Genomic DNA, 18,716 nt, shown 5'->3' with positions numbered 1-18,716 from the left:
TCCTTGGTGTGTGGAGTGCCTCAGGGTGCGATTCTCTCCCCGATGCTTTTTAACATCTTTATGCGCCCCCTCGCCCAGCTTGTTCGGAGTTTTGGGCTGGGTTGCCATCAGTATGCCGATGACACCCAACTCTATCTGTTGATGGATGGCCATCCTGACTCGGCCCCAGACACACTGACCAGATGCCTGGAGGCTGTGGCTGGATGGTTACGTGGGAGCCGGTTGAAGTTAAATCCTTCGAAGACAGAGGTCCTCTGGCTGGGACGGGACGATATGGGATTGAGGGGGCAACTCCCATCTCTTGCGGGGGTGCAGTTAGTGCCAGCACCGTCCGTTAAGAGTTTGGGTGTAATCTTCGATACCTCCCTCTCTATGGAGGCGCAGATTACAGCTATAACAAAGGCGGCATTTTTTCATCTCCGCCAAGCTAAGCAGTTGGCCCCTTATCTCTCTCGCCCTGACCTAGCCACTGTGATCCATGCGACGGTCACCTCCAGACTGGATTATTGTAACTCGCTCTACGTGGGGCTGCCCTTGAGACTGACCCAGAAACTCCAGCGGGTGCAGAATGCCGCGGCGAGACTCCTTATGGGGTCTTCGCTGCGAGACCACATTCATCCGGTGCTATATCAGCTGCACTGGCTCCCGGTGGAGTACAGGATCAGGTTTAAGGTGCTGGTTTTAACCTTTAAAGCCCTATACGGCCTAGGACCCTCGTACCTACGGGACCGCCTCTCCTGGTATGCCCCACAAAGAAACCTACGGTCTGCAAATAAAAACATCCTGAAGGTCCCAGGCCTCAGAGAGGTTAGGCTGGCCTCAACTAGAGCCAGGGCCTTCTCGGCTGCGGCTCCAATCTGGTGGAACGCTCTGTCAGAAGAGACTAGGGCCCTGCGGGACTTGACATCTTTCCGCAGGGCCTGCAAGACAGAGTTGTTCCACCAGGCCTTTGGTCAGGGCGCAGCCTGACTCCCTCCTCTGGCAACCTGCACAGAGTTTTGCTTAATGGTTGCCATTAACTTGATTTTAATTAATTTTTATAATGAAATATTTTTAGAATGTTGGTTTATTTGATTGTTTGATTATTTGATTGTTGTTAGCCGCCCTGAGCCCGGCTTCGGCTGGGGAGGGCGGGATATAAATAAAATTTATTATTTATTATTATTATTATTGATTGGGTCTGTGCCATGATGTACCTGCTTGACACTTGTCCTTTCTGATTTTATAACAAGGGTCAATGAATGCCTCATAGGCCTCAATGAGATGAAACACAAAGCATTCCTTAGCATTATGAGAATGAGCCTCTGTGAGCCTCAAGCTCCTACGCACCTCCCTTCTCTTTCTTCCTCCTGCATGGCCACAAGTTCAAGCATTGCTTCCTGTTTTAAATTAACCATGGTTTATTCTTACGTCTTGTGGTTTAATGTTACTTCTAAATTCAACTGTTCTTGCTAACCTGAACGAGTGAGTACTTGCAGGTCTGATTAAAAACCAACTGTTGTTCCTTCTCATCTAGGCAATTATAGTGCAGTGTCAAATTTATCATCTTTGGGGCAAGATGCTCAGGTGGATCAACAGTCTCTTGGATGAATCCAGTTATTTGGATTCAGGTATACAGTGGTACCTTGGTTCTTGAATGGCTTAGTTGTTGAACAAATTGGCTCCTAAATGCCGCAAACCCGGAAGTAAGTGTTCCAGTTTGCAAATGATTTTTGGAAGCCAAACGTCCAACGCGGCTTCTGCTTGAGTGCAAGAAACTCCTGCAGCCAATCGGAAGCTGCGCCTTGGTTTTCGAATGATTTCAGGAGTTGAACGGACTCCCAGAATAGATTAAGTTTGAGAGCCAAGGTACCACTGTACACACTTAGTTCTGCTGCGGTCACCTAGTTTGAAAGCATAGCGTTAGATGCAAGATTGTATCCCCAGATTGTAAGCATTTAATTCCAAAGCAACAGTTTTTCTTTTTATTATTGTATAGATTTAGCTACAGTCTTTGTGTAGAAGATGCAAAGCTATAAATAATGTAAAGTTCCCCTCTGATTATACAAAATCTCATTGAAAGTAGACATGGCTTGGGAGTGGGTGAATTTTTTGTAGCCTACTCCTACATAGCAAGAATTGCATGAACCTCAGCCCAGGTAGCTAATGTGAGAGAGAGCCCCACAATCTTGGCATTGATATTCAGAGATTGCAGTCTGAATGAACATCTGTCCGCAGTGATTTGGAGTGCTGCCACTGAAGAAGTTTGTTCCCATCTGTGGTATCAACCTCTAGGAAAGCTGAGTGAAACCAGCGTTCTTCTTTCTCCCCCTTTCCTGTTCCTCCATTGAAAGGGTTTGTTTTTAAAAAATTAAATCAGAGATTAAATTAAACCAGTGTGTTTTAATGAAATCCGAGATTATGATGATTTTGTCAGGTCAAGCATGGAGTGCTTTCTTTACTTAGGTGATCTTCTATTTCTGAATTGACCTTTGCAGGAACCTAATTTAGTGGGAAACATTCCCTGCTGTTTACAGAAAGTAGCTTAGTTTATATCTCTCTGTGTGTAGTACAGCTCCTCCTGTTTTTGTTACTATGGTTTAAGTAGTGCCTCAATATAATGATAACCCTACTATTTGGGGGAAATGCATTTCTCCCAGAATCAAGCACAATACAGCTTCTCCAGAGTTGTTAATGCTCTAGAGGCTCTATCTCAAATTGTTTGTAGTTTTTTGTTTCCTACTTTCAGGAAGTTCTTTAAGTTAGGAGGAATGAGCAAAGAATTGAAGTGCTATTGAAGTACTAATAGTATTCTCAGGTGCTGAGTTATGATGGCTGTGTAATCTAAATGGTGCCACTGAGAAAGAAAAAGGTATCAACATGTTTAGAGGAACCCCTAGGTTTGTAAAAGTTATAGGGGAAAGCTTTAGGAACAACCCCCCTCTGCCACCCAGCAGCCATAGGAGGCTCCATGTATGTTGTCTGGGAGGCCAAAAGCAAGAGGAGATCATAGAATCATAGAATTGTAAAGTTGGATGAGGAATTGAATGGAGAATCCCAAAAGGAGACATTGTTGGATGACTAGAACCCTGAATATTAGTACTACACACTGCAACATTTTGTTGCAGTTCCCACTTGTATATTTTACTTTCTCTTTATGGGTAAGACAAAGCAGAGGTTGGATGGCTATCTGTCATGTATGATGTAGTTGCAATTCCTGCATTGCAGGCGTTTGGATAAATAGACACTTGGGATCCCTTCCAACCGTAATTCATTGTATATTTGAACTCTTGTACTGATATTACTTCTATATGGCTATTGGTTTTAAATGTTTAAATGGATTGATTTTTTTTTTTACTATGTGTACTCTGCCCTATGGGAAGAAGGGCTGGATAAAATTATAACAGAAGTAAGTTAAATGTAATACAGTGGTACCTCGCAAGACGAAATTAATTCGTTCTGCGAGTTTTTTCGTCTTGCGAATTTTTCGTCTTGCGAAGCACGGATTCCCTGGGTATTAACGGTTTTAAGAAAAAGGAAACAAACTTGCAAGACGTTTTTGTCTTGCGAAGCAAGCCCATAGGGAAATTCGTCTTGCGAAGCAACTCAAAAAACGAAAAACTCTTACGAGTTGCATCTTACGAGGCATTCATCTTGCGAGGTACCACTGTATACTAATGAACAAATGGGGCAAGTGGTCTTAAACCTATGCTCTGTGGGGTTGACCTAAACAAATTATTTACTCTTGTCATTCCTCTGTCACTTTTGAACTCTACAACTCAGAGTTAGCAAACTCCATCCTGTTGATAGTAGGTCAGTGCCTAAAGTTTCATCATGCCTTTTGTCAAACACTGCATAACCTTTAATCTCTGCTTTGGCACTGCTGTTTCCAGCAGTATTGCATCTTTCTCAGAGTTTGTGGTTCATGATGACCTTGGCTGATCTTTTTCTTTTACCAGACCCATTTAAATCCTACAGATGTTATTTGAAAACCTTAGCCTTGGATTAGGCAACATTGAATAGTGTTCTCAATTTCTCTTTTTTTACCTTCTGTCTACTTCATCCCTGCCATTATTTTCTCTTTATAAATTACCTATAAATACTGGGTTATTCTTTTTGTTTCAGCTGGATGTCATCAACCCATGTTCTTCACTGTGCTGTTGAACTTGGAACTATTTTAAAGTGTAATGTGGACAGTTGCTCATCCACAAGATCCATGAAGCCACAATAAATAATGTGTGCCTAAAGCACCCATACCCAATTGATCCTGCCCACTGCATCTCACAGTCCTCTTTCACTTTTGGTGTGTCCTTTTGTTCTGATTCTTCCTAAACTGAACTGCTTTGGTAATTAGAGTGAGCTCCTGATTTTTGGCTTTGATGCTGGGTTATAAATTGGTATTGTTATAATGAGGCTATTATTGGAATGTAGCTGAAATAAAAAATTTATTTCATAAAAAAAGGAATCTCAGTTTTAGATTCCACTTGAAATAAAACACTTGTCTATACTAGGGCAGAGAGTAAATAAATATGTTAGGATAGGTTTAATATTGCTCCAGAACTGGATTGATTATAAAGTGTGTGTGTGTGTGTGTGTTTATGATTGTATGCCTCATATAGTCATGCTACAATGTTGAGTCTACTCATAGTTTTCTAAGGATTTGGTGACCTCTGATGGGCAACTAAGAATATGGATTAAATGAGAGGGAAATGTTTCTTATTGTAATCTGCTCTGGGTTCCTCTTTAAGAAGTAAAATAGAATATAAATAGTTGTTTTATGTGTTAAGTAATAAATGCTTAAGAATTTTATTGAGCATTGTGCTTGTTTTTTAAAAATATTTTACAGAAGATCAAAAATCTGGAATACGTATCAGAGATCTTGGGCTCCTGATTTCAAGTGGAAGCATTCATGATTGTGCGTGTTTTGCCATCACTTCAGAAAAATGCCAGATGTGAGCAGAAGCTGATGTCCAAAGTGCCAAGTAGCAGTGAACATCCAGATTTGAATAATATGAAAATCATAATATTTCAGCATAGAAACATGACTGAAAAATTTCATTGGTGATGTTGTCTTCTCCTTGTTTTCATGCCTTTTAATACACCTGGATATTTAACTAAAAGTTAACAAACACAGCTCAGTTTTAGAGACAATAGTACCGTATCCCTTAAGAAGTCTGATGCTGGTGAAGCATGTTTCCCAGGTTCACTGTGACTCTTCGCTAGGGACCAAAAAGTAATAAGGAACATCCCATAAAAGTCACATGGGTAGAAATGGCTGTTGGACACCATAGTGTTCTGGGCTCTACACAAACTGTACCATTATTAAGTCTTTCAGTTGTAGGATACATCTCAGTTTGTAATGTTTTATTAGAGATACTTAACCACCTTCCAAAATCAGTAGGATGGAATTTTTTATTTGGGTAATTTGTATGAAATATTAATATTGCTACCCTTTAATGAATTGTTTGAAAAATGAAGAGTGGTTATAAGTCACATTTTAAGCACTGTGTGTTAAATGAACTATTACGTTAAAATTTTCTTCATAATCAAAAACCGGAACTGACAGCATGTCTGCAGCACCTCAAATTCATATTTTCTTTGGTGCACCTAGCCTCCCAGCCTCATTAAAGACTTCTAAGGAAGAGAGGTTTTCAGCCTCTACTGCTGAAAAATGGCAGAAACTTTACTTTTCATTTCCTAAGGACACTTTTAAACTTTGTACTAGAAAATGTATGTGTCTTGAACATGTAGATCATCGGACACCGGATGATACAGAATTGACTGCTCAGTCCAAAGATCACTTCCCCCCAGATGGTGGGAAAGAATATGGGTTGACTGATGTTATTTTGACAGACTGTAGAGCTGGTGCTGGAAGAGTAAAATTACTCAGCAATGAAGCTAAGCACCTTCCATATCAGCAGCCTCTCACTGATATAAAAACAGGTGAACCAAGCAAGCAATCTGAAGATGCTGAAGAAGGTACCAGTAAGCTCTTGAATCAATACTTGGAGGGATGTTTCCCACTAGTAATGAAAGAATCAAAGACTGGAAGGCCACTAAATGTGTATTCAAATCTTCCAGTTTCAACAGACACTGAATTCCTTAGTATTCTGACTTCAAGCCAAGTTGCTCTGCTTTCAGGAGGGCATGCTGTAGGACAAAATGAAACACAAAGCAAATCTACAAAGGCGAGTGGAACAGAATTGGATGGACTTTGTAGGGAAGATGAAGCATCCACAGAACTGCATATTCAGTTAAATGAAAATGGTGGTTTGTGTGCAAATATCACTGATACAGATAGCTCTCTTGAATTGTTTGACTTTGATAGTACCGTGAAAAGCAACTCGTATTTGAGAGAAAATAGCTTTCTAGAAAATGCTGAAATGCCTACAGACCATTTGTGTTCATCTGATGATAAACCTAAGAAAGAGGTACATTATATTGAACCATGGAAGAAAGGAATATTGTGTTCTCAAGTCAGCCACTCTTCTAAAAGATCTCAAACATCTGAAGATATTTCACCGGCAACTTACATTACACTTGGAGACCAACAGCAATCAAAGAAAGCCAAATTGATTTGTTCTTCAGTTTGTGCAGTTCCACAAATAGAGCAACTGAGAATTTCGGGGTTTAAGAAAGTTTTGAAACACCCATCCCTGCTTAAAGACTGTTTATCCAAAGGTCAGAAGTACACCGTCTTAGTCACAGTTCTACATCCTTGCCATATTAAAGAAATACAAACAAAGCCAGGATCTAAACTGTCCTCAAGAGTCCCCCTAGCCACGGTCGTAGTTTTTGATCAGTCTGAAGTACAACGAAAGATTGCATTGTGGAGAGCAGCAGCATTTTGGTCACTTACAATGTTTCCTGGCGATATCGTACTATTCACAGGTGAGGGTTAAAATGGCGCTTATCAGTTCATTTTTGACATTTTCCATAGGAAGTATTTTAGATAGTGAACTGGTTGATGGTATATACCTTTCTGCTGAGTCTCGGGTACAATGTTAAGTGTCTCCTGAAACACATTCCCTATTGTAAGCACATTTATAAAAAACACACTACAGCTATAGAGATGTGGTAGAGGAGTTGCTCTCCAGCCCCACCCTACAATTAATGCTTCCTAGCTATTAGGAACATCCAAGAAACCTCTATCAAACAATATCATGACAATGCATAATCTATTTCCCTCCGTTCCCCACATTTGTTTTTAATACTGCCTCAATTCAAGGCAGCAACTGAATTGGAGCACAATTAAATAAGGGATTTTTCTTTTCTCAACATGCATCTGCTCAGTTTGGATGATCAGAAACAACCTTTGCACTCACTTCTCCTTCCCTTGCATGTGGCATCACTGTCAGTTTGCAGCTTAACGATAAGCATGATTTGCTGTTGCACTGGAATTGAAAAGCATTTAGTGTTTTTGCCCTCCAAAGTCAGGGTTTGAAGTGAGTTTCTGATTTTTGTTGGGAGGTCAAGTGCTGATCAGTGTTTGCCACAATGATGGAGGAGAAAGAAAACAGTTGGTGGCTCAATTCATAAAAACATGGATTGGAGGCTTGGCAAAATTCTTATGCTATCTCTGAAGACTCAACTTTGAAAAATCATTCTTTTCCCCCATCAGAACTGTATTTACTGTCGCCCTAACAGAAACTGGCAGTGGTGAAGGGTTCTCCACAATGTGTTTTGAAGCTAAAATTTGGATTCAAAGCTGGACTTTTAATATTACCATATCTTTGCCCACTTCAGACAGACTAAATATATAAAAAGTCATGCAAAGCTTGAACAACTTGGTGGTGGCTTTCAGTTTTTGAACAGGGGCTAGTCCAGTTTGTAGATTTGAAGTGGGATATGTCTGTGTCATCGTTGTCCGCCCCCCGGTGACCTGGACTGAGGTTTCTTCTCTTCATTGCAGATGTGATTATAAATGAGAATCGCTGGAATGGGGAAATATTTCTGCAGTCAACGTTCACTAGTCGGTTATTGAATCTTGGAAGCTGCTCGACTATTAATCAGAACAAATGTGAGCTTTAATACTTTGCATACAGTGAACTCTTGTCCCAATTCATGATTTCCTTAATAATTTAAATCTAGTGTTTCCCAAACTTTCTTGGAATGGTTGCATAATATCTGTCAGATGGCAGTGGTGGTTGCTCGTGAGTAACCAGGCAAGACTCAGGCCTGTCTTTTGCAGGTTTTATTTTATTTTGGTGCAAACTATTTACAGTGCAGAGCCACAATTTCATGTCTACCTCAATCGCTAGCAGAATCCGGTAGTGCTTGTGTCCTGGACCTCCCCCAACATAAAAGTCTCATTACGCCCAGCCATTTCCTTCCTTCTTTGCACTTTAGACTTCTGTGCAGGGTGGGCAACGGAAGGGGCATGCTTCCTTCCTGGCCGGCTTGGCCAGGAGCGGTACTGAGGCTCCCAATAGCATCCTCTGGTCCTTTCACCTCTTCCCCACTGGAGGTGGGGCTTTCCTCATCACCGGAAGAGGAACTGCTTCGCAAGATTTTCGGAGGCTCCCTGTAACACAACTGCCCCTCTGTTTCCAGCCCCTCTTCTGATGGCAGTTCCCTGACAATATCACTTCTTTTACTAAAGTTCATACCCTTCAGACAAATTTAATCCAAATATTGAATGCACGGGGAGCACTAGAATGTGTGTGGCATACCTATGGCTCAGTCAAACATTTTTCTACATGAAATGCGCATGTTATATGCTTGTCCACTTTCTTCCCTATCCTGCTGTCCCCAATAATACTTCTGTATCCCGATATCTACCTGAATTTCAATCTAGGGTCAGACATTAGGTGCAGGGAAGGCATGGGTGCAGGTGATGTGATTGAGCATCAATTTCTGTCTGCTGATAAGAAGAGCTGAGGATGCTCTCGTGGAAAGAAATTGAACAGTGCCAATGTGATTTTTAAAAAATCCTGAATAAACACACCATACTCATCAGATAAATGATGCCTTTTTTAAACACATGAATCACAGTGGCAGCATTCACACATCATGGTAAACCACATGGCAGATATGCAGAAGGCTCTTTCATTCCTTCCCTCTAGCCAGCAGTAGCAGCAAACCATGATCCCTGGAGAATCATGATTTGTTCCACATCAAACAAACTATGGTGTTATCAAGGTTTGTGTTTGGTTTACTAATCAAGGTTTGTTTGGATGAAACAAGCTATGGTATAAGCTTGGATACAACAACATGGATTGTTGCTCCCACTGGTTAGTGGAGAGGAGCAAAACTATGTTTTACCCTGATGTACAAATTGTGCCTTTATGAGTGCCTTCTGAGTGGTATTAAACTAAGTTTTACTCAGTAGAGCCGCTGAAATTCACGAACATGACTAAGGTCCATTAATTTCAATGGACTTCTGATATTGTATTTGCATTGAATATATATCTTTAAAATTTATTTCTAACTCCCTAGAAACTTATTTTGGCATTAAGTAGTATATAATTTTTAAATTATTATTTCTGAATTAAGTTAAGAACATTGCTAGATATGCTTGCGAGTGATATTTTGATCTGGGATTACCATAGGTGAAACATACAGCCCCCCTGCCCAAAAATTAGAGGTATTTTAAAAATTTTATATGTGTTCTTTTCTAGTCTCGCATATAGTGGATGTTAATATTCTCCAGGATTTGCTGGCATATGTGTCTTCCAAGCAAGCCTATCTTCAAGCTCTCCCCCAAAGGCAGACCCAGACTTTGAACAATATACAACATATTCAACTAGATCAACTCAAACCAGATAGATTGGTGCACGCAATAGTGAAAATTATCAACATCACTGTGCTATCAGGTCAGTTGACTTTTTAATCCTATATTTCACTGGGGCTGTATCTTGAGATTGAAAAGAATAAGGTGGACATGATAGTTCCCTGACTACAGATTTTAAGAGTAGACCTTGAAAAGATACCTCCCTCTGACTTACCTGTCTGAGCAAAAACAGCCACTAAGAGTGTTAATACAACTATTTCTTCTGTGACATCTTTCTGTCCTCACTAAATACTTAAAAAGACTTTGCAGAACCCTCTCAAGGAGAAGGGTGGAGCATGGTACCTGAAATACTATAGATAAGAAAATGGTCATTGTTTGATTTATGAGGCTACCTGAAGTTTCGCTTCTTATAAATAATGTTTCCATTTGCTAGGTATTGAGGGCTCATCTGATTTAACAACATACCTTACTAGTGAAGCTAAGCCAGTGATTTCGATGAGGTGGCTCACATGGCTAACGACAGAGCCGTGTGCTCTGTCCCAGATTCTTCAGTATTAATGATTAATAACATAGATAAGAATTGACGATAGGTCTAGATTTCCTAAAATGAGTGTATGATGGGAGAGCTATTACCTGGCATTCTCAGAGAGCAAAAATAATGGCATGTTCCTTTCACCAGTTCATCTTTTTAATCTATGTAGCACCTTCCTTGTTCTAAAAGTGAGATCCTCAGAATGCACAGATATTTCTGACATTCTGAAAGAAATGCCTTCTGAAACTGATTACGGGTTAACTCAAAGTATTCACTGTAATACCTGTTTTCAATTTTGTTCATTTTGGAAACAGGTTATTGATTGATTCATGGATTGATTGCATTTATATATGTAGCATCATACATAAAAGAGTTGCTGCTTGTTAATGAATTTTCATCCTGTTTGAAAGGAAGCTTTTATGTCCAGGATGCAGAGTACTATATGGCTTATTCCATGTGCCCAAAGACTTATTTTTTTAAAACATCCCTTCATGTTCCACATAGTAACCCCTTTTCAAAACCAAGGGGACTTTCAAAGTACATTGTGATCTGGCATGGAGATCTGCTGTTCAAAGGGGGAAGGTCAAAACCAAAAGTAGTTCATTGTGTTGTAGTCTAAAACAGCATATAAATACAATATATTTGATGGGGCCAGGTCACTCAATGTTTGGGAAAAGATTTTCAGGAAATGTTGATCATCCATTAACTTGTACCATTTCCTAATTGTGGTTCACAATAGTTTCTGAAAATATGATTGTTTAATATGGTGTAGTTAACCAGGTTCCACCTGATGCATGTTTAGCTGAATTGTTAGTTTTCCCCTCTTGCATATAATTTTATGTGTCAAAATTCTGCTTTACCTAACATCAGTACCCTCAACTACTCCCCCTTCAACTTCTATATAAATCACGTTTGCGTTTGCAATATTTTATCTTTAGAATCTACATACAGTTACAAAGGAGAAACAAAAAGAAAAATTATTTTAACAGTGGAACAAATCAAGGACCAGCATTATGTCTTGGTGTTATGGGGTGCTCTATCGGCTCACTGTCCTCAGCTTCAAAGGAAAAGAGGTAAAAAGTCACTACTTGTTTTAATGCAATATTTGTGGAATTCTTTGTGTAATCCATTGACATAGGGCAACAGAAGGGAGCAAACAGTATGTTATCATTTGACCCTAATCTCCTTTTTGTTTGAAATGGCTATCTCATACTGTATAATACAAATGCTTGTCAAATATATGGCTGATTTCTTACTTCTGACATAGCAATAGCAATCATTTTTGCAACTGCTTCAGTTTGTTTCCAAATAGTTACTAACTAGTTAAAGGCTTTTGTGTTAAGCAACACAAATTCACACAGTAGTCTTGATTTATGTTAGAACTAGCAAACTGCCTATCGTTATGTGATATATTTCCATGTGTATTGCAGGGTCATCTTGTGTGTTCTCCTGTGTGTCCCTGTGCAAAAATATTAAGATTTCTGCTCTTTAAACAACTGCAGGTAGCTCACTGCTTTTTATAGCATTTATTTCAAGCTCTGCTTTGTTAAATTAAGGCAAAGAAATCTAGCATTGTGCCCTTCTTTGTCATTCAACCTTGCAATTTAGTCTACAGTTAGTTTTGTGAGTAATTTGAAATTTCAAACAATTTGTGTTTAATCATTAAAGGACTATATCTGGAAGGTAAGATAAGACTTGTGTTCTTAACTGTCCAAATATCTATCTCTGTTGAAAAATCCTAAATGTTCCTATCAAGACTACCAGGATCAGGAGTTCACTTCATGCCAACCAGGGCTGTAGGTCATGACAACTGAGCATTATGACTGACTCACCATAGAGCAGCATGTGGTGGTCATTCATAGTACTACTGAGCATAGGAAAATAGATCAGCATACAGAGGTCATTTCTGTTGGAAATCAAAATATTTACAAGCCATTATTTCATTATAAATACATTAATTATGTGAGAGTGTAATCTTGAGCACGTTCCTCAGAAGATATAATAACATTTATTCTGCATATAAAGAAGTGTTCATACGTATTGAAATTGAAATACCACTATCTTTTGTTGCAAGGATTGTAAAGAGATGTTGGGCAGCAGTTTTGGTCATGATCTGTGAGCCAGGAAATTGAAATCTCTTCCCAGCTATGAGTACACTAGGAGACCTTTAGCGGTTGCCCTCTCTCAGCTTGATTGTAATGAAATATTCATCCAATAGGAGCAAGCCCAAACCATGCAATACATGACCTGTGTGGGAATTGACCATATGATATGTGTCTATGTCATTGGCATAGCTGTCAACTTTTTCCTTTTTTTAAGAGAAATTCCCTTATTCCAAATAGGATTCCTCTCAAGAAAAGGGAAAAGCTATGGTCATGGGTAGGCAAACTAAGGCCCGGAACCGGCCCAATCACCTTCTAAATCCAGCCCGCGGACGGTCTGGGAATCAGCATGTTTTTACATGAGTAGAATGTGTCCTTTTATTTAAAATGCATCTCTGGGTTATTTGTGGGGCCTGCCTGGTGTTTTTACATGAGTAGAATGTGTGCTTCTATTTAAATTGTATCTCTGGGTTATTTTTGGGGAATAGGAATTTGTTCATTATTGTTTTTTTCCAAATATATTCCGGCCCCCTGCTGAAAAAGTTTGCTGACCCCTGGTCTATGTGATTTGGATTCTAAAGGCATTGGCCCTGTGCAAACTTTCATTGGCTGAGGAACCTGTGGCCCTCCAGATATTGCTTGACTACAGCTCCTAGCATCCCTGTCATTGGCCGTGCTGGCTGGGACTGATGAAAATTGGGGTCTAGCAGCATCTGGAAGGCCGCAGGTTCTCCACCCCTGCTTTACATTCATACATGGGACAGATGCATTTGGTGAGTAGGATGGGTTGGTCCTGATGTGACTTCCTCCACCACTCATAGCATCTCCCAAGCAAGATGTTTGTGTAAACTAGGCAAATTTATCTGGTTTGTAAACACTCGAAATGCTGTGTATTTATTTTTTGCATACAGCATTGAAGGTATTCCTCTTTTTCGTCATCTCTGAAAGTGCACTATTCCATCCAAAGTTTTCTGTGGCTATTAACAAGGAATTAGAATCTAAAATTCTAAGTGGAGTTATTATTTTCTTCTTAGACCACATATGGGAATTCAAATACCTATTTGTAAAACACAGTCCTATCTCTGGTGAACTCGAATTGCATACAACACCATGGACATCTTTGGAGTGCCTCTTCGATGATGATAGAAGAGCTATTGAGTTCAAAGAGAAGTTTCAGAAGGATGTCAGATCACGGATGGGTATAACTACTCTTGCTGCACTTTTGGAGGAGAAATGTTCTGGTGAGATTTTCATTCTTTTTTCCTCCCTATTTTTAAGCGAGTGGGATTCTCTTGCTCCTTTATTAAATTGTACTGAAGGGCTTTGAGGGGGCAAATCACAGCAATTAAAAATAAAACAAGGAGCACACAATACCAAGTATCTAATTAAATTAGAGTTGTCCCACATCTGTGCAATCCTGGTGATTGAATGCCAACCCAAAGGGAAATATGTTTAATGCTCTTTCAAGAAGTATATGGACCATTAGGAGAAGAGAGGTCCACATGTCACTCCCTATGTCCTTGTTGATCTAATTTGGTTCAGTGAAGAAGAGCTGTTTAGGCTGCAATCTAACATACCTTAAAGACAATCCAATTGAACTCACTGGGGATTACTGTAGACTAAGATTAAGATTAGAATAAGATTAAAATTAGTTTACATGATAGTGCAAGTAGCTACCATTATTCAGTTGGCAATAATGATTTACCTGTTTTCTTGGCGGCAGAAGAAACTAGACAACTCCTTTATGTTTCCATAGGAATGATCCAAGTGAAAGCCTGCATCTCAGAGTTGAAGTTTGCTGTTGCCTCTTCTCCACATGGACAACTTGTCTTTGATTATAAAACATCACTGCAGCAGATATTTGCTTCTCTTACTCAGATCACCTATGCGGGCTGTGCAAAATGTAGACTTGAACTACAGATAGATGATAACAAGATCTACAAACAGTGTGTTAGCTGCTTACCCTCTAATAAAGTGAAGATATTCTACAGGTAAAAAAGTGTGTGTATAATGAATGTATAAATGAATGAATGAATGAATGAATGTGTGAGTGAGTGAGTGAGTGAGTGAATGAGAATCAGTTGACGGTAGCTGCCATGTTAATATATTAATCTGGCCCGCAGGTGTATTATTGTGAAAGGGGATACATTTTATTTATACTTCTACATTCTCTCCATAACATTGTTTTAAAGGGAATCAATCCAGTCTGGTGAAATGCTCCCAGGGTCAGATTGAGTCAATTACGTTCACTGGGCTTGTGGTTTTCTGTCACCCTACTCTTACTGCTTTGGTATGAATGGGTAGTAGAAAAACTGATAATACTTTGTGTGGGTTTTTCACAGAGGGTTGAAGGGTAAGTAGATTCTTCTGGTAGATGAAGACAAATCCTATGGAAGGGCAAATGTACAGCTGTGTGCCTTGGCATCCCTATCCTGTTGCAGCCCATAGCAATGGGCACCTTGCGGAGGAGCCAAGTGTCTCACACCCCTTTCTAGGAATTACGAGATTAGCAGGCCAGGTTATAAATGCAACCTTTTAATATAAGCATTGTTTACACCATTTAAATATTGAACGCGTTTATGGTGTATAAACCCGAAAGACCATCAAGTTCCCATTTAAAGTATTAGTTTAGTTTTTATGTCCTTCCATATACCAAGCAAACAATGTTGTGGTGCAACAGGATACAAACACCTCAGTCTAACAGAAACTGTGTTTGGTCAGTGTTACAGAACTAAGTGTTAATGCATATATTTATATAAATTACTATTACTTCATTGCAAAGTGTGATCTTTGGGTTGTATCAGCCAAAGTCCATCCCAGTCACACAAGGACTTCAGCTTGTGCAACAGAACTTCCCCTTCCACTCCTCTCTTCCAAAGGGAACCCCCAAGAACAGCTTTGGTGTACATGCAGGGGGAGGAGTTGGGAAGTTCCATTGCACAGGCAGAAACAGGCTATAGAAACAGGATGATTTCATTGGATAGAAATCTCTATTTTTATCTATCTGTTTTGGTGATTCCCATGGTAATAAAAGTTGCTGACAGAGCTTGAGGCTGAAGTCCAAAAGGTTTATGGGTAGCAATGTAACACAGAAACCCCTGGAAAACTGTTGGAGCAGCAATTCATTAAAATCTAGAAACAGCATCATGTTTTAAGAAGCCAATTACCTTGCTGAAATAATTCAGCAACTTCTGTTGGAAGAGAAACCTCACAACAAACACTAGGTGGCAGTAGTGGATAGTTTATGCAGTTGGGAAACCCCCGCCCCACAAAACTCACAGATGCATCTGACTTTATTGTGTATAGCAATAGCTGATATTTGAGGTGGTCTCTTTCAGAAATGTTAAGGGCTTTGTAGCAACTCTGCAGTTAGCCTTCACATGGAGACAATTTACTGTAGAGAGGCAAATGGCAGGTTTGTCCATAGTCTTATACACTGAATTTTGTACAACATAATTTTGTACTTGTCTGCAAGAGAAGTATAGAAAGCCTATTGTGAAAATCCTATTTGAAAGGGTTTCTTAAATGAATTTATCACCCACCGATATTTCTTTTGCCTGTTAGATTTGTTGAAAGGCAAATACTGGATCGGATTTGCATTTATGATTATGGATTCTTGTCTGGTTTAAGGAACTGCATGCAACAATTAAATTAACATGACATTTCTCTTTCCTGGTCCCCTTAATTGCTCCTTGGGTTTCTACAGCTTATTTTTAACTCTGCAGCAAGGATTGAAAATAATGGCATGGCGGGCAGTTCAGAATGTGAAAGTGTGCTTTGCATCTCTCTTTCTCTCCCTGTATGTATATTAATGTCAAGTTTCTATTTCAGGTGTGGGTATGTGAATTTACATCCTGCCTTCCGCCTCCCTCCTCCCAAAAATGGAATTTAAAATACTATAAAAGTTAAAATCTGATCGTTGTAGTAAAACCAAATAATAGTTACATCTAAAGGTAAAGGGACCCCTGGCTATTAGGTCCAGTCATGACCGACTCTGGGGTTGCGGTGCTCATCTCGCTTTATTGGCCAAGGGAGCCGGCGTACAGCTTCCGGGTCATGTGGCCAGCATGACTAAGCCGCTTCTGGCGAACCAGAGCAGCGCATGGAAACTCCGTTTACCTTCCCGCCAGAGCGGTACCTATTATCTACTTGCACTTTGACGTGCTTTCGAACTGCTAGGTTGGCAGGAGCAGGGACCGAGCAACAGGAGCTCACCCCGTTGCCGGGATTTGAACCGCTGACCTTCTGATCGGCAAGTCCTAGGCTCTGTGGTTTAACCCACAGCGCCACCTGCGTCCCAATAGTTACATCTACAAGCCTTTAATTTCCTGTAGTAGTTTTGACTTTATAAGAGCATGACGTTTGGTGAAATCTTTCCCAGTGACCTTATCAGGAACTGATAATGCTGTAGTTAGAAGCCAGTGTCCTGTGTTAATTATTTAGTATATTTCGAAATTAAGCATCTCAACCTGCTTCTCTTTGAAATTGCAATTTATTTGTAGTTGATTAAAAGTATTAGTGGGGGACTGAAATAGCTGCTCAGCTGCCAACCGATTTGGTTCACCTTAATTGCTTGCATACAGAGAGCGAACTGATTAAGCACCACCATTAGTCAAGTGTTTGGAACTTCAAAGCTGAGAACGTCCTTGACTCAAGAAGCCAAAAGTTAGATATGCTTGAGTATACTTTTCCCCCTTGAATTTATTCTGAATCACATGACCTGTTTGAAGGGTCAGCTGCAAACATGTATTTATTTTTTATTTATTTTAAAAAGCTTAGTCTTATTGCTCTACTTCTCTACCCCCCCCCCCCCCGGGCTCTACTTTTGTGTATTTGAACAACAAGTGGAGGTGTTCATAAGTATAGAGCTTCATGCCATTTATTACTAAAATAAATGAGTGGTACTATTTTCTTTGGGAAATTATAAGATGTTGTTTTTAGGCACAGCCCTCTTTGACACTGGATGGGTCTCCAAGATCATCATTTAAGTTTTCGGTTATAGGGTAGAGAACAAGATTCATAGCATGTTTCAGAGGCCTGTCCTTTGACATTTTCAAGATTTTAACTGCACTACGGTTAAACTGTTTCATTTAAATTCAGCTTAAAAACTAACAGTATAACTGCACCATAACTTCTCCCCCCTGCAGCCCCCAATAAGCGCTCAACTGTATGGTTGGGGGATTCTCAAGAGCAGGCTTCCTCAACCTCGGCCCTCCAGATGTTTTTGGCCTACAACTCCCATGATCCCTAAATAGCAGGACCAGTGGTCAGGGATGATGGGAATTGTAGTCTCAAAACATCTGGAAGGCCAAGGTTGAGGAAGCCTGCTCTAGAGCAAGGGAGTTGCAATCAATAAGCTCCCCAAACTGTATTTTATTTTGGTTAACTTATTATAATACCTCAGAATAACCAGATATATGTACTCCCCTCCCTATACAAGAGGCTGAGTCAAAAGAACAAAGGTATTGATTGCATTTCCCCAAAGATCCTTCCAATATAGAGATCTTCTAAGCAACAATGCAGTTGCGCTTGTGCCTACAGATCCTTGTTCATCTGGAATTACAGGGGCTTGAAAATATGAGCATATAATTTCGTGGCAACCTTTTGAACAGAGGCTTTTCTTTTTAGAAATTAAACACTGTTCTTCTTAATACATATTTTATTATTTAAAATGCCCAAATCCCTGATATTCAAGTACATGAGTTCTAGAAGGAATTAGAAATTCTTCACTTAATCATAGTTTCCCCTCTTGCTCATGTCTGGAATATCCGAATAGTGTTGCAGTCACTCTGGCTGTAAGTATTCAGCTTCTAAAGTGTCTTATAAATATATTACCACTTTAAAATACAAGGAAAGGCTACTGAAACAATACACTAGCATATTGTGTAGAAGCAAATTTTGCCTGCTTGTTCAATCAAGATACCGTACCGAGTCGTTAAATCAAGATAATGCAAGAAAAAAGAACTTGTCATGGATAACAGTATGCGACTGAATGTGATAATACTCTTAATTATCTTATCCTCAGGTTTAATGAAAAATTAAGCCATTAAACACAAGCACTGACAGGACACGTATTTTAAGTATATTGATTGTTAAACCCCATATTGATATTTCTTATTGTTTAGGTAGAGAATTATGCAGAAAATCTGGTTTAATATGCTGACTGTTTGCTGTAATAAACATTGACTTGACTTGACTTAGCACTGACAGCACTTTTCCTGTTTCCTCCTTTAGACCTGCACTGATGACTATAGAGGATGGGAAATGTGATGTGTCCGTTCAAGTGGCGTCAGAACTAATGGAGAAAATGTTCCTCAATATTCCAGCAGAGTGGCTGAACAAGGCTATAGGTAATGCACTATGAATTACA

The 18,716-nt window shown here is 39.7% G+C and overlaps 1 protein-coding gene across 3 annotated transcripts in view; it reads left to right on the top strand.

Annotated features, from left to right (window-relative positions):
- Positions 1 to 18,716, top strand: part of SHLD2 (shieldin complex subunit 2) — a 30,653-nt gene that overhangs the window by 10,044 nt on the left and 1,893 nt on the right. For all 3 annotated transcript variants that reach the window (XM_053388259.1, XM_053388260.1, XM_053388258.1), the window contains 7 exons: positions 4,826 to 6,870; positions 7,892 to 7,999; positions 9,600 to 9,794; positions 11,183 to 11,317; positions 13,381 to 13,587; positions 14,103 to 14,337; positions 18,581 to 18,696. In XM_053388259.1, coding sequence (XP_053244234.1) covers positions 5,547 to 6,870; positions 7,892 to 7,999; positions 9,600 to 9,794; positions 11,183 to 11,317; positions 13,381 to 13,587; positions 14,103 to 14,337; positions 18,581 to 18,696 — 2,320 coding nt within the window. In that variant the 5' untranslated portion in view covers positions 4,826 to 5,546. The remainder of the gene's footprint in view (positions 1 to 4,825; positions 6,871 to 7,891; positions 8,000 to 9,599; positions 9,795 to 11,182; positions 11,318 to 13,380; positions 13,588 to 14,102; positions 14,338 to 18,580; positions 18,697 to 18,716) is intronic.

Source organism: Podarcis raffonei, chromosome 5 (assembly GCF_027172205.1).
Source record: "Podarcis raffonei isolate rPodRaf1 chromosome 5, rPodRaf1.pri, whole genome shotgun sequence".
Classification (NCBI taxonomy): Eukaryota; Metazoa; Chordata; class Lepidosauria; order Squamata; family Lacertidae; genus Podarcis; species Podarcis raffonei.
The sequence above is the reverse complement of the archived record's forward strand: the minus strand, read 5'-3'. Positions and strand labels throughout refer to the sequence as shown.